General features: G+C 41.1%; 1 protein-coding gene across 2 annotated transcripts in view; it reads right to left on the reverse strand.

Moving 5' to 3' along the window:
- Positions 1–11,925: 11,925 nt before the first annotated feature.
- The window catches only part of CDKL5 (cyclin dependent kinase like 5), a 148,696-nt gene continuing 146,041 nt past the window's right edge, over positions 11,926–14,580 (reverse strand). For both annotated transcript variants that reach the window (XM_081126620.1, XM_081126619.1), the window contains 2 exons: positions 14,063–14,182; positions 11,926–12,318 (listed from right to left, as the gene is read on the reverse strand). In XM_081126620.1, coding sequence (XP_080982746.1) covers positions 11,932–12,318; positions 14,063–14,182 — 507 coding nt within the window. In that variant the 3' untranslated portion in view covers positions 11,926–11,931. The remainder of the gene's footprint in view (positions 12,319–14,062; positions 14,183–14,580) is intronic.

The following is a 14,580-nucleotide window of genomic DNA, read 5'->3' on the forward strand; positions in this document are numbered from 1 at the left end:
CATTCTGCAGGCCATTCAGGCAAATTCTCCCAGGCTGTGGTCACCATTTAGGTGACTTCACAGGACAGATTGCACGTGTAAGCAGGTTTCCCTATATTTAGGATCCCCAAATGACCAGAGCACACCTGAATTCCCCTTTATCTAGGGCTACTGTTTTCAACAAGCTTAACACATTGAAAACAGTTGGCCCAGGAGCTATCACTGGCCATGCGGAGGCCCATCAGCTCAGGACATTAGCTTTGTAGGAAGGGGTCAGGACCTACGTCCTAAGGGAGATGTGACTACACCCCGGTGAGCCCACCTTCCAACTTCTGCCTCCTTGCCTTGGCACACACAAAGCTGCCTGTCCCTGATGCTGCAACCTCCTTGGGAAGGAAAGGGCCGGGAACAGGCCTGGCCTTCGCCTTCTGGAGCTCATTAAGCAGGGAGCTTGGGAACAACAATCGAAGTCTCTCTTGTCATTTATAGCTCAGCCTGAGTTTTCGGGTCCTTCCCTGGGAAAGGTTAATGACATGGCGAGTGGGCAGGAGAGGATTTGAAAGTAGGAGATGAGAGGAGGTGGAATCAGAGGACGGGGGCCCTCCAACGAGACTGGGGAATTCAAGACTACCCTGGCCCTGAAGCAGCGCAGCCTTTGCTAGCAGCTCATTTCTCCGAGTTGTTTTCAAATGTCAAGCTGACTGACTGGACTCACACCGACACGATCCTGGACCTCACATTCACCTTCTCTGTGAGTGGGCAGCCTCCTAAAATCCCCAAATCTCTTTCCTGGTGTCGTTGGGCTTAGAGGAATTTCATATTTAACCCAGCTTCTTTCTACCCCCCACGCTGTATACTTGAACCTGGAAAAATGCTTTTCCCTGCTTCATCTGCTCTCAAATATAAAGAAATCAATTTAGAGTGGGGGGAAATTCTTCTCTGGTCTTAGAACACATGGACAAATGCATTTTGAAAAGAACGCCCGATTGGGTACCCTAACTGGGCAAATGGAATGAACTTTTATCTTGACGTGCATGGTCAGAGGAAAGCCTGAGAGTTCAGGTCCTCTACAACCTGTACTCCAGACCCAGGAGGGAGGTTGAATTAAGGGGAAAAAAGAATGAAATAGTACAAGGCAGGGATCAAAGTCTTCCAAATAATTGTTCAGGTTGGAAATTTTTGTTTTAACAGCTTTATTGAGATAAAGTCCACACACCATACAAATTTCACCCATTTAAAGTGTACAATTCAGTGACTTTTAGTAAAGAGTTGAGCAATTATTATCACAATCGATTTAAAAAATTTCATCACCCCAAAAAGAAAGCCCGCACCCATTAGCTATCATTCCACCAAGCCTCTTGCCCACCCAGCCTTAGGCAATTCTGTCTCTGTAGCCAATTCTGGACATTTCTTATAAATGGAATCATACGCCATGTGGTCTTTTCTGTCGGGTTTTGCTTAGCAGTGCTTTCAAGGTTCGTTCCCGGTGTAGCATGTACCAATACTTCACGCCTTTCTCTTTGGCAGAGTCGCATTCCACTGAATGGAGAGACCGCATTATGTTATCCATTCATCCGCTGACGGGCAATTGGATTATTTCCGCGTTTTTGACTATTATGAATAATGCTACTATGAACAATTATGTACAAGTTTTTGTGTAGACATATGTTTTATCTTGGGGATATATACCTAGGAGGGGAATTGCTGGGTCACATGGTAACTCTATGTTTAAACTTTTGAGGAACCGTCAGACGATTTTCCAAAGAGGCTGTACCATTCTGCACTCCTACCAGCAGTCTATTAGGTTCTAATTTCTCTACACTTGTTATTGTCTGTCTTCTTTATTATCGCCATCCTGGGGTGTATGGAGTAGTACCTCGTGGTTCTGATTTTCATTTCCCCTTGACTAATGATGCTAAGCATCTTTTCATGTGTTTGCCGGCCCTTTGTGCACCCCTTTGGAAAAATGTCTATTCAGATCCTTTGCCCATTTTAAATTCAGGCTGTCTTTTTATTAGAGTTGTAAGAGTTCTTTATTTTAGATACACTTCCCTTATCAGACATATGATCCACAAATATTTCCTACTCTGTGGGTTGTCTTTTTACTTTCTTGATGGAGTTCTTTGAAACACACATTTTAAAATTTTGATGAAGTCCAATTTATTTTTCTCTTTTGTTGCTTGTGCTTTTGGTGTCATATCTGGGAAATCATTGCCAATTCCACATCATAAAGATATACTGCTATATTTTCTTCCAAGAGTTTTATGGTTTTACTTCTTACATTTAGATCTTCGATCCATTTTGTGTTTTTATATATGGTACAAGGTTGGGCTCCAACTTCATTCTCTGCATGTGGCTATCCAGTTGTCCCAGCACGATTTGTTGAAAAAACTACCTTTCCCCATTGACTGGCCTTGGTATCCTTATTGAAAAAAAGCAACTGACATAAAAGTGAAGGTTTATTTCTGGACTCTCAATTCTATTGCACTGATCTATATGTCTATCCTTATGCCAGCACCACGCTGTTTTGATTATTGTAGCTTCAAAGTAAGTTTTGAAATTAGAATGTGTGAGTCCTCCAACTTTGTTCTTCAAGATTGTTTTGACTTTTGTGAGTCCCTTGAATTTCCATGTGAATTTTAGGATCAACTTGTTTTTTGCAAAGAAGTCACCTGAGATCTCACATTGGAAATTGCTTAATACTTCAAAATTTAATAAATGAGATACTGAAATCTGTAAAATGTTTACCTTCAAGTAATTTGTTTACAACAGCATATGAATTTTTTACTTCATTGAATTCATGACAGAATGTATAAAAAATAAAACTTTTATTGAGGGACACCTGAAGCCTAACAAAATTTTGCTATTAAAATATGAACTATGTTTGCAGTATTATTTCTTTTGTGGGGGAAACTTTCAATTAAAAAAATATATATGTACAGTGTAGCAAAAACTCATTCTCTTACCTAATGTTAACATGTTTACTTTTATTTTCAGAAATGCTAGAATGTGATTTACACTTGTTGGAGATTTTTTTAAATTGTGGTAAAATATACATAACATATTGTAGGAGATTTTAAAAGAGCTAAATTAAATGCTATGAACAAAAAAAGTAGCAGTAAGTGTTGCCAAGATAAAGAAAAAAAGGCTGAGCTGATTTGAGTATTTAGTGTGGGGGGAGGTTACTTGGATAAAGCAAAGGTATTTCATTATTATTGTTTGTTTCTTGTTGTTGTTAATCCTCACCTAAGAATATTTTTTTCCATTAATTTTTTTTTTAAGAGAGTGTAAAAGGGAGGGAGTGGGGTAGAGAGAGTGAAACATCGATGAGAGAGAGAGATTGAAATATCAATGTGAGAGAGACACATCCATCGGTTGCCTCCCACATGTGCCCCAACTGGGACGGGGATTGAACCTGCAACCCCAGTACGTTCCCTCGACCTGGAATTGAACCCGCGACCCTTCGGTGCAGGGGCCAACACTCCAACCACTGAGCCAAACTGGCCAGGGCACAAAGGTATTTCAAAATAAAGATGCCACTATGAATCCAGTGTCAGAACCTAGAAGATTGCACACCTAACGGGAGCCTTTGACCAGATGTGTAGAAGCCCATCTTTCTGTCTGCCTGCGATTGCTGAGGCCTGCTAACAGCTGTACAGCTGTAAAGGCTGTTGCTTCCCCTGTGATCCAGAGTAGCTCCAAGCTACAAGTAACTTTAAGTCACAATGGTTCTTAACCTGGACAATTTTACAGGGCTGATGTGAAGATCAAATAGGATAAATGTATCTAAAGTGCTTAACGAGCTCTCCATAGCTGGCAGTCAAAATTCAGTGACACTGCTTTTCAACTCCACAGGGCTGCCCACTGGGGCACAAATACTAGCAATAATGTTGTAATAGCTAATATTTACTGAGAATCTACCAAGTGCTTTGCAGGTTAGCATGTCATCAAATTGTCAAAACAACTTATGAGGCAGGTACCGTTATTATTATTTCCATTTAAAGATAAGGTAACTTGCCTAAAGCCACACAAATGTAGGATTCCACTCGGGCAAGCTGACTCCAGATCCTGTGCTTTTAACCACTTCACCAGTCTCTGGACCTCGAGTGACCTATTTCACTGAAATGTTCTGTTCTCAATCAAATCAATACCACCTGCTGGGAGATGGAAAGGTGGGAGAGGGAGCACCCATGTCATGAATCCCATGTCAGTTTCTGCACATGGAGACACAGCAACTGCACTGTTTAGTAGTGAAGGGCAGGCTTTACAGTGAACATACCCAGCTCCAAATCCTCGCTGGCCAACCTTGGGGAAATTAATGTGAAGTACACAGACCTCAGTTTTGTCAACTACAAAATGGGGTTACAAAACCCATGTCATTGTGCTATTGTGAAAAGCAAATGTACAATAAAACACTTGGCATTGTGCCCAGCCATAGTAAGTGCTATGAACATAAAACAAATTACAAAAGCATAACTGAAATCACTGGTTACCATGACTTAAGGTTAAACCTGAAGCAAAGAAGTGGGTGGCATAGTGCTTATAAGAATGCCAAGCGCTGGGTTTTAGTTGCTGTCCTTTGTTTAGAAAGATAAAGTTGGAGAATATTTAGATACGTTAGCTCAAAATTTAAGTTATTTCCTCCCTGATTGAGCATTTACTCAGTGGGACTTCTCATCGTTAAAGACAAAAGTGAAGGCCTAGAACAGGTTCGTAAATCCGGTGCCTGGCCTGTTTTTGTAAATAATTTTACTGGAACACAGACACACCCATCGTTTTCAAATGCTGGCTTAGCACAATGACAGCGGTGAGCAGTTGAAACGCGATGGTTCACAGAGCCTCAAATATTTACTATCTGGCCCTTTACAGAAGAAGTTTGCCAACCCCATGCTCTAAAACACAAAGAAATCCTTATTAAGCTGCCCATCTTTGCTTTCTCCATGGCACTGAACAGGAGGCCAGCATCTCTTTTCCATCTGCCCGACCCACCAAGTGAACGTGCAAAGCAGACAACACTCAAGTGTAAAAGAAACCAGTTTGCAAAATGCCAGAAGGGGAAAAAAGCTTTATAAATACAAAAAATTATCAACATCATTAAATAACAGGATTTGCCCTGCTTTACATTAATTTCGGTCCCTTAAACTGATTCCAACTTCAAAGGCCCATTACCCCTCATTTGAATTCCAACAAGTTCTTTACAAAGAAGGAACTGACTAGAGAGCTGCTTGCTATTCAAACTCCAGGGACAACAGTGCTCATAACTGGGATGGCCTGGCAATCACATCAGTCAGTGCAAAATCTGCATTTTATTAAAGACATTTGGGAAGATCCATTCAAAAATACATTGTGCTCAGTAAAAATTAACCATTTCATGCTGATAATTAAGGTTACCACGGAATAGATATTTGTATAATATTTACAGCAACCATAGAAATTTTACAGAAGTTTAGAATGGAATACATGCCAGAAAAAACTTGATAAGATGTACGAACACATGATACAAAGAGTTATAGAAACACTTTACAAATGGTTCATAATTAGCTTGTGAGGAATTTAAATATTCAACACTTTAAATTCAGTTTGGATTCAAAAATTAAAAAGATTACCACCACAGCACACCCTTGCCACAGTAAAAAGTATGGAATTACACTTTATGGATTTATAAAGTCTGTGCAATTAAGAATTTCCACTGATTCTTCAACTACCATAAATTTGGATATTACATCATTCTGGCTTATCCCTATTTTTGTTTTCATGCATGAGCAGGGTTCTCAAAGTCACCCCGCCCTGTGTCTTCCCAGATACCATCTTCAAACTTCCTAGAGATTGAAGAAGCTCGGAATAGTCTTCTAAGTATATACAGAATAACTACCTGAATTCAAAATGGCACACAAACAATCCTTGGAATAGGAATTAGGGGCCACTATTTTGTTTGGTTTAATTGTTTCTGTTAATCTATCCAAGTTTACAGTGAGAATTGACTTCTTGCAATCACAGCATTACCCCTCCAGCCTGACTCCATCAGTGACCAAAGGGGAAACAAGGAGAGGGAAATAGACTGAGAGGACTATATATAACCAATCGTACATCTCTAGTGAGAATGGATTTTATACAAACTTTGCTTTCCACTGTGGAAAACCTAAGCCATCTCGGAGAACTTCAGAGTTCTCCAGAAGGAAAAGCATATTTTTTTTTCTTGAACCTCTGAATGCTTTGCAACTGGAGCTTTTGACAACTCTGGCGATAAACACTTTAATCCCCCAACAGGGACAAAAGTCAAGGCATCTACCTTTTCTATTCCTGGGTTTCGTCTGATTGACCCTGAAGCAGAACATTAGGACAAGCTTCTGTGCCTGAAATGAATCACATCAGGCTTTTGGAAAAGTACAATCCCAAACCAAAGGAAGTCCTGAGGAATTCTTAGCAGTCTGTCAAAGCGGAGGGGATGGAGGAACAGATAAGGCTGCTTTCTCCCTGATACTCTGCGCTGGAAGAGTAACAAACAAGGCAACTTCTAACCTGCATACAACACGGAGACCGATTTTTTCAGATTCCAAAGGAGGAGGAAAATATGACCCAAGGATCAAATGGGGTTCAGAGAGCTGAACCTTGTCGGTAATGAAGGGCCTCAGAAGTGAAACCGGTTTCACTGAACGCAGCTCTCTGGCCCTAGAAATCCAACGTGCAACTATTACAAATTTTTTTCTGGCAAAACGAAGGAAAGACATACCTCCCTCAAATTTGGGAGTAAACAGTTAATGAATGAAAATACAAGGCAGGTCGTGATCATATTTAATAGCCTATAGGAAATACACAGAAAGGTGGGTCAGTGCCCGGAGTGAAAAAAGGTAGAGTCAGGACCAGGCCTAACGCTGATGAATTAACAAAGCACTATGGGAAACGAATATTCACGTAGTAACTGACTTCGCACAAAAGTCTATGATCTTTTATAGTACATTTGATTAAAAAAGAAGAAATACAATAGAATAGGGCAGCAGGCCCAGAGTTTCCTAGCCACCTTACCTTCACCACATTGTGTGTATACAGACAGACGAGGGACTCGTCCTGTCACATTTTCTTGTATTTACTCATGGTTTCTAAAACAGAATTTTTTACCCAGCTGAATCAGACCTCAAGATATTCTATATCTCAGCTGGTCAAGACGCAAAAGGAAAAATCAGAACCACTTACAAGTTTTTGCTTTGTAAGTTGGCCCTTTAAGTCTCTGAGAAAACCTTCTTGTGAGATTCTGGCCCTGGGGACTAGCGACAGGACACTTATAACATTTGTACTGTCCTTTCTGCTGCCCCCTTTAAAGAAACCATTTATTTTTAACTGTAAATAACTTTTCTCTGCCTACACACTTTATTAGTGATGAACTGAAGGAGGTAAGGAAATAATTCAGTATTTTCTGACTTGGTTCAGTGTATCACACCACATTCCCAGTTCATAAAAGGATGAGTCTGTGGATCTTAGTGCTCACGTGGAGCTCAATATCCCACTATAATGCAGGAAGTAACGAACTTCTAGATATAAAAGCAGTGCTCTCCAGAAAAAAAATGTTCTGATCAGGAGAGAATATGCAGATTTCTGAGTCCCAGCTGAGCTCTAGGAATAAGTCTTAATGAGTGATTGCCCTTGCTGAAAGTTGGTCACCACCAGGACCTAGGTGAACAGAAATAAACAGCGCCTTCTACACACTTGAAAAGTAATCCTCTGGCCTTTAAAAAAAGCTGTACACTTATGAGTCATTCTCAATACATAACTAGAAGAAAATAAATGGCTTTTTTCCTTATTTACTCTAAAAACTAGTTTAAGAAGTGAGGATACTATGATGTTAACTAAGAGGAGCTCGGACGGGAAAATGGGATAGCATTTCCTAGAGAAGTCCACTAATTTTCAGAATAGGAACATGCTAAACTGGCTAACTCTACAACCACAACATACTTTATAATACATGACGTGACTAGAAACTAACCAGCGTAGCTCTGAGCTTAGAGTGAAAGTACAACTGCATATGGTGAGTCTTAAAGCAGGTTTGAAAACGGATTTGATCAAAGCGTACAGCACAAATACTCCTCTAAGAGCCACATCACAACCACCAATACAGAATTTTTTGCTTCTAATCAGTCTGTCATATGTCGATATTTGTAAAGAGCTATTAAATGACCTAAATTAAAAACAAAGACACTTTCTTTTGGGAGACACAGCTAAAAGCCATGGATGCCTTTGAGCACTTGGTAAAAATCATGCCAATCTGCCAGGCTGCTGCTCACTTCTAATATGAGCATCATGGCTCTATGAAAGATTTTCTAAGGATGCTGACCTAGAATTTAAGTTTTTAAACACCTATAAAGTAACTGGTCTCCTCCCAAAGAATGCACCTTTCAGCAGGCCCAAGACAATGGAAATGAACAATAGGAATCTAGGGGTTAGAAATAGTGGTAGAAGATTCTGTAAGAGAATGGGATGCTGAAGAATTCATACCTGCATTTTCCTAGCTTGGAGAGACAAGGCCAGAACTGAGCTCCGCAGACAGATGGAATACGGTAGAGCAGGGTTCTCAACCTCAACACTACTGACATTTGGGGCCGGATCATTTTTTGTTTGTGGGGGTATCCTGTGCATGTAGGATGTGTAGCAGCATCCCTGGCCACTACTAACTACATACCAGTAGCACCCCACCACACCCAGTTGTAACAACCAAATATGTCTCCTGACATAGCCAAATGTTGCCGGGAGGCAAAACCAGCCCTGGCTGAGAACCCCTGCTGTAGAGACAGCTCTCTTGAGCCCCTTAGTATGGACTACTTTTGGTCTGGGGCTCTCGAGAGAGGCTAAACCTCAGATTGAGACCAAACAAGGTTCAGTGAAAGTTCATTTAGAACTTCTGAGAAGAAAAACGAGGATGGTGGCAAAGCAAAAGTAGAAAAACAGCAAAGCAGAGTTTCTTTTCAAAAGGAGATCAGTGATACTTTGATAAGACAAAGTAATTGATAGGCCTTCACTCAACCTTTTTATTCTTTAGGAAGTTAGGGCAGGTAACAGGACACAGATGTCATAAAAATTTCCCTTCCTAAAGAAAATGCCAGCTTTTGTGACTTTAAATCAAGTTCTTATCATGGATGGCATCTCTGTGAGGTCAATAATTCATCACAGAGGAAAATAACAGTTAGAAGCTAAGAGAGGACCCATTAGATTTGAGAGGAAATTTGACAATTCCCCTGTGCGAGTAGGAAAAGCATTATACATGCTAGAAATGCCAATTGTAGTTCACTTTACAGCTCACTGAGGCCAATGAAAAGTCAGAATGGACAAAAGCTGAGAAGAGGATAAGAGCTACCTCAAAAACACGAGTGGAAAACACTGTAGATATTTTCTGGCTCAAATCTGGGAATGTACGAAAAGTATGTATTGACTCTTCATCAGTTAGGTTTACTTTGCTCTAGGTAGAAGGCAATTATTCTAGCCCTTCTTTGAAGAACCATCAGGAATAGAAATGATCTGCAAACATCTGAGATCCCAGTGTTAGCAAGGATGAAAACATGGGAAACCAGCCGCTAGGTGACGACGAGCCTCAAGTGCCACAGCGTGGCAATGTGACTGCGCAGTTCCCAAGCGCACAGCACAGTGAGAAGTCTTTCCAGAGGAAAAAATGTAGTTTCTTGTTTGCAAGGGGGAATATAAGGTACAGCTCTAGTATGAAAAAGAAGAGTTATACACCCTTTTAGAGTCATTAGTATCCAGGCAAAAACTGCTAAGGGTCCACATCATTTATATAACTGAGCAGCTGCCTGGGAAAAGCCAGAATTCAGAGCTACTCGAACAGTACTGAACTGGTGAAAGAAACAAGATATAAAAAGAACCAAAGAGCATGCAAGCTATTGGTTTGAATGAAATTGTTTCAATGATAGTACCCAGTTGAGTTTCATTTTAGTGCCTATTACACTTATTAAATTAAATAAAAAGCACCTTAAAATGACCTCTATATATAATCAATACACATCATTATAGTAGTTATATAAAAATGCAATATGCACACATTTTAAGCTTCAAAGAAACTAACACTTTTTCTTTATAATCTTCATAATCATCAGAACTATGATTCTCAAAATCATGGGGGAGGGGAAACAGTAACAGCACATTTCAGTTACAGCTGACTTGATTCAGGGGCTGACGCTCTCAGAATCCTGGGACAAGTAATAAATACCAAGACATTACCTCTTTAAGGGGTGGGAGGGAACCCTTAAAAATATTATTGCTAAGAGACTACTTCCAAAAGTCTAATGCTCTTGATGGAAAATGGTGTTGAATGATCTCCATCAAGGGCGGCCCAGGGACATGGGGCTATAACCTTTGTTGGCCAAAGACCTCGATGACACTTGGGAGGAACTTGGGAGTTGGAGGAGATCAAGTAAGAGAAAGATAAGTCCTGTTCTGGCCGTGTATATGTGTATGTGTATGTATGTATGCATGTATGTATGTATGTGTGTGTGTGCGCACCCGCGCATGCACATAACTTTGTTATATGTAGACAGTCCCGGGAAGAAAAATTGAGTATAGCAATTTTCTCTACATCTAGAATTGCTTCAGGAGCCTTTTAAATATCTTGGAAACAGCAATAACAAAAGAAGTCTTTAGAAATAGAAATGCCACACATGTTTCTACCCTCCCCCCAAGAGTCTCTGGTACAGTGTATAGGATACAGGATTCAGGATTCAGGTTTTAGGAGCATAGAGCTGGTATGCCAGGTCTGCAGGCGGGCCTCTTACAAACTTACAACCAGGAATGTTCACTGGCAAATCTTTGGTCAACGCTCTACACTAATGCTAAGTAGAAGAGCACATTCTCTCTATAAAGACCCATGAGCAAGCCTGGATCTGTTCTCCCTCAGGTGCAAGGAATGTCCCTGGACATGAACAGGAGCCAACTGCGTGAGGATTGAGACGAGGCCTGCCGTAGTTCTCACTGGCCTAGCCCACTTTCTTCCCCTGTGGGTTTGCAAGGAGATGCAGCATCCTGTTTGCTACCAAGGAGCATGTCTAGAGGCTACTGCTGGGGCCTAAAAGTTGAGCAAGGTTCTTACTGTTACAGTCACATATATAGCCACAATTCAACTCCCTTGATTAGAAGTAGAATACTCACTTCATATTACAAATGTATAAAAATATGGCAGAGTGTCGTAACGATACTTTCTTTAAATGATTATATTTATAAAACAGACACATATTTATCATATATATATTTATATATAGAATAAAATACTCCTGATGCAATATATAAATGTTACTGTTCAGTTTTTATAGAAACTACTGTAGCTGTCCCACTGCTTCACAATGTTCCAAACAGCTCAAAATAACTTTACATTTAACATAAAAGGTATGGTTATAACAGTACAATATTAATTAATTATAAATAAATGTTACAAATCCTATCAAATATGGAAGTTTAGAAAACAATTTAAGACATACAGTTAGTTCATCTGCTAACCCTTCAAAGGGATACTCCTGGATTACAATAAACCCCACATTTAGTCTAGGCAGAAAAAAATCTGTGGTAAGGGCATCGGTCAACATGGTTTTTTCTTTCCCTTGCAGTGCCAGAACACGTCCTGGCTTTCCCAAGTTCAACAGGGATTGCACTACGGCTGAAATGTAAGGGGAGAAACTGGCAAGAATGTCTTCTTCCTCAATGGCACACTCTATCCATTCTCACACAAGACCCGTGGAGACTGGCGAACTCTAAGGAACTCCTGTGGCTCTAAGATCCCTGACTAGCATTTGTGGCCGTGAAGAGCCACATGGCTCCACACATACAATATTGCACACACCTTCATAAAGCTGAAAATACTGGTTTACCACCCTGGCCCAGCCCATTCCCCACCCCACCCACCAACCCCCTCCCCTGCCCTCCCAACTGGCTTGTTCCCCCCACTCCCACCCCAAGCACACATTACAAGGCCGTCTCTTTTAAATCATTCAGATTTGGCATTCGAGACCGATTTGTTCTGTTATAAGGGTGCCCATTTGGCCCACTCTTGGCTCCCAGCTGTTCAGAGTAAGAAGGCCCTTCTGTGGCACTCCGGGTCACAGAGGACACGTGCCAACCAGGGTCCATCTGACCTGGCAGCTGAAGGGCTGGCCTGCCCTTTGGTGTCGGCTCCTGCCGGATGTTACTGCTTCCGCCAGAAGCCTGGCCCAGGGAGTGAATCCGAATTTCTGAGAAGGCATTTTTGACTTGTTGAGCTGTTAAGGGCTGGAAGCGGGGGTCCGCCGGAGCCGGGTGATTGGAAGCTGAAGAGAGATGCAACAGCTTGCGCAGTGATTTTAATGGCTGGCTCTGGAAGACAAGAGGAGAGTGTGTAGGGTAGACTGGAAAGCTGGGAGGAAACAGATCTGAGAAGACGCCACAGAGCCAGGGATGGTGGGCCCTGGGGGGAAGGAGGGCCTAGTTCAGCCTTACCTGTTCTTTTGTTCTTTTCCAGACAAGATTGAAGTTATTTTTCTTTAATAAAAAAGTCTAGAAATCCAGATAAGAAATCTAGAGCTGGTGTGGTGGCTGATCAAAGGCTTAGGCCCCTTCTAACTGGCTGCTTCCCACCTTTCGAGAGGAGGAGGATCTCATGCTTAAACCAGCGGGAAGAAGCAAAAGAAGGGATATGACTCTCCCTTTTGAGAAGATTTCCCACCAGCGCCACCCACCGAAAGCTGCCACTTTCATTTCAGTGGCCAGGACTCAGCCATAAGACCATATCTAGCTGTAAAAGAAACTGAAAAAAGGTAATGTTTTAATTAGCGAGCAACACACACGGCTAAAATTTATATATCTCCCTCTGTTTTTTGTTTTGTTTCCTTTCTTAGCTTTTTATTATTTAAAAAAAATTTTCAATTATACTTTTTATTCAATATTATTTTGCATTGGCTTTAGGTGTAGAGCATAGTGGTTAGACAATCATATACTTTACAAAGTGTTCCCCGCTCTGTTCTTATCTTCCTGATTTTCCCTTTCCCCGAAAAGAGCTTTTTTGGCAAAAGAAGTGGTTATACAAAGAAGGTTCTGAAGCCCTATACTCTTCATTTTAAAATTGGGACTAGAACATCAGGCCCTCACTCAGAGCCTTGTGCTCTACATTTGGATACATATGCAATAACTTGGATATTTGGTTCTCTATACCCTTTCCACCCTCCAGCCTACATTAATTATGTTATAAGCAGAAAATATAAATTGTTGGGCAAATACACTCAAAATTTGGAGAACTCCTTCCAGCAACTCTAAGTAACAGCTTACAATTAAAGAGTAAACAGCAAACCTATAAAAATATGCACCCTCTTCCTCCAAATCACAAGTAATCCTAGAACCCCAACAGCTCATGTGGGTTGTCAGAAATTACAGTATAGAGGAATAATGGATGTGTAAAACATTGAATGTGATCACGAAACAAGTTAGATTATGTTACTATGCTCATTACAGGATACTGAAATGATACAATATTTTTAAATTTCCAATCAAAATAGTTGTTTAAAAGCAGATAAACCTCAGTTATCTGAAAAATTTACGGATTCGGTTTCTGCTTATTCCCCCATTATGACAGAGATGTGAGTGTACATGCCGTCTAATATGTACTTAGTATAGATTTCAAGAAAGCTTATTGCATCTTTCAAGGCCCAGTTCATATACTACCACCTTCAATGAAACCTTAAATCTTCCCACTACCTCTTCTCACCTTCCCCTACATTTTGTGGCATGCCTCACTTTTTACCACCAATTATGGTTACTTACGGATTTTGTCTCTCCTCGGCCACAGAGTATTGGTGGGCTGAGCCATGTCTTGTTCATCCCTTTAGCTCACCTGCACCCCTACCCCCATCTGGGTGAAGTCTAACAGAAGACCACTTTTTCCCTTAGTAACGCAAGATCCATCTGGACCGCCACGATGCACCTGGCTATTAGTGAGGGTATATTCCGGGGAGACTCTCAGCCTTGTTGTAACATTGAGAGGCTTATCTCTCAGCCCTGACCCATCCCCTTAGCAGAGATGATCACTGCAGTCTAAGAGTCTCAGAGTGATGCATGTGCCACTCACTGGAGTCTGTAGATCGGAGATCTTCTCAGGACGCCACTCCTTTGGTCTGCTGCTTGGGGTGTTAACAGAGTGAATGGCTTTCTGCAATGTCAGAAGATCGGGGCCTTCAGAATTGGGCACCTAGAGCAGGATATAGACAAGGATTCCATCAGGAGACCAATAAGCCTAATTAAGATATGCAACCACACCCAAGAGGAAAACAAAAGCAAATCAGACCAACCCAAAATTCAACCTCCCCAAGGACCCCCAAAACAACAACAAAAAAGGAAAAAAGAAAACCCCAAGGAAAAAAGAGACCCAAACTCTCCCAATGTTCACAATGCAAGTGATGCTAGTTAAATTCTGCTGCCCTCTTAATAATTTTCCCTGCATTAGGAAAAATTGGCAGATGTCATGCAGCTTTGTTAAAACCTCAACCCTCAAAGCATTCCCATGCTGTTAGTTTCAGTCGCTGTAAGAGAGAGCAGTTAAATTGGGCTGTACCAGGAATTGCTGTCGTATCCTCATTCCACATTGCA

Source organism: Miniopterus schreibersii (genome assembly GCF_964146895.1).
Source record: "Miniopterus schreibersii genome assembly, chromosome: X".
Taxonomy (NCBI): Eukaryota; Metazoa; Chordata; class Mammalia; order Chiroptera; family Miniopteridae; genus Miniopterus; species Miniopterus schreibersii.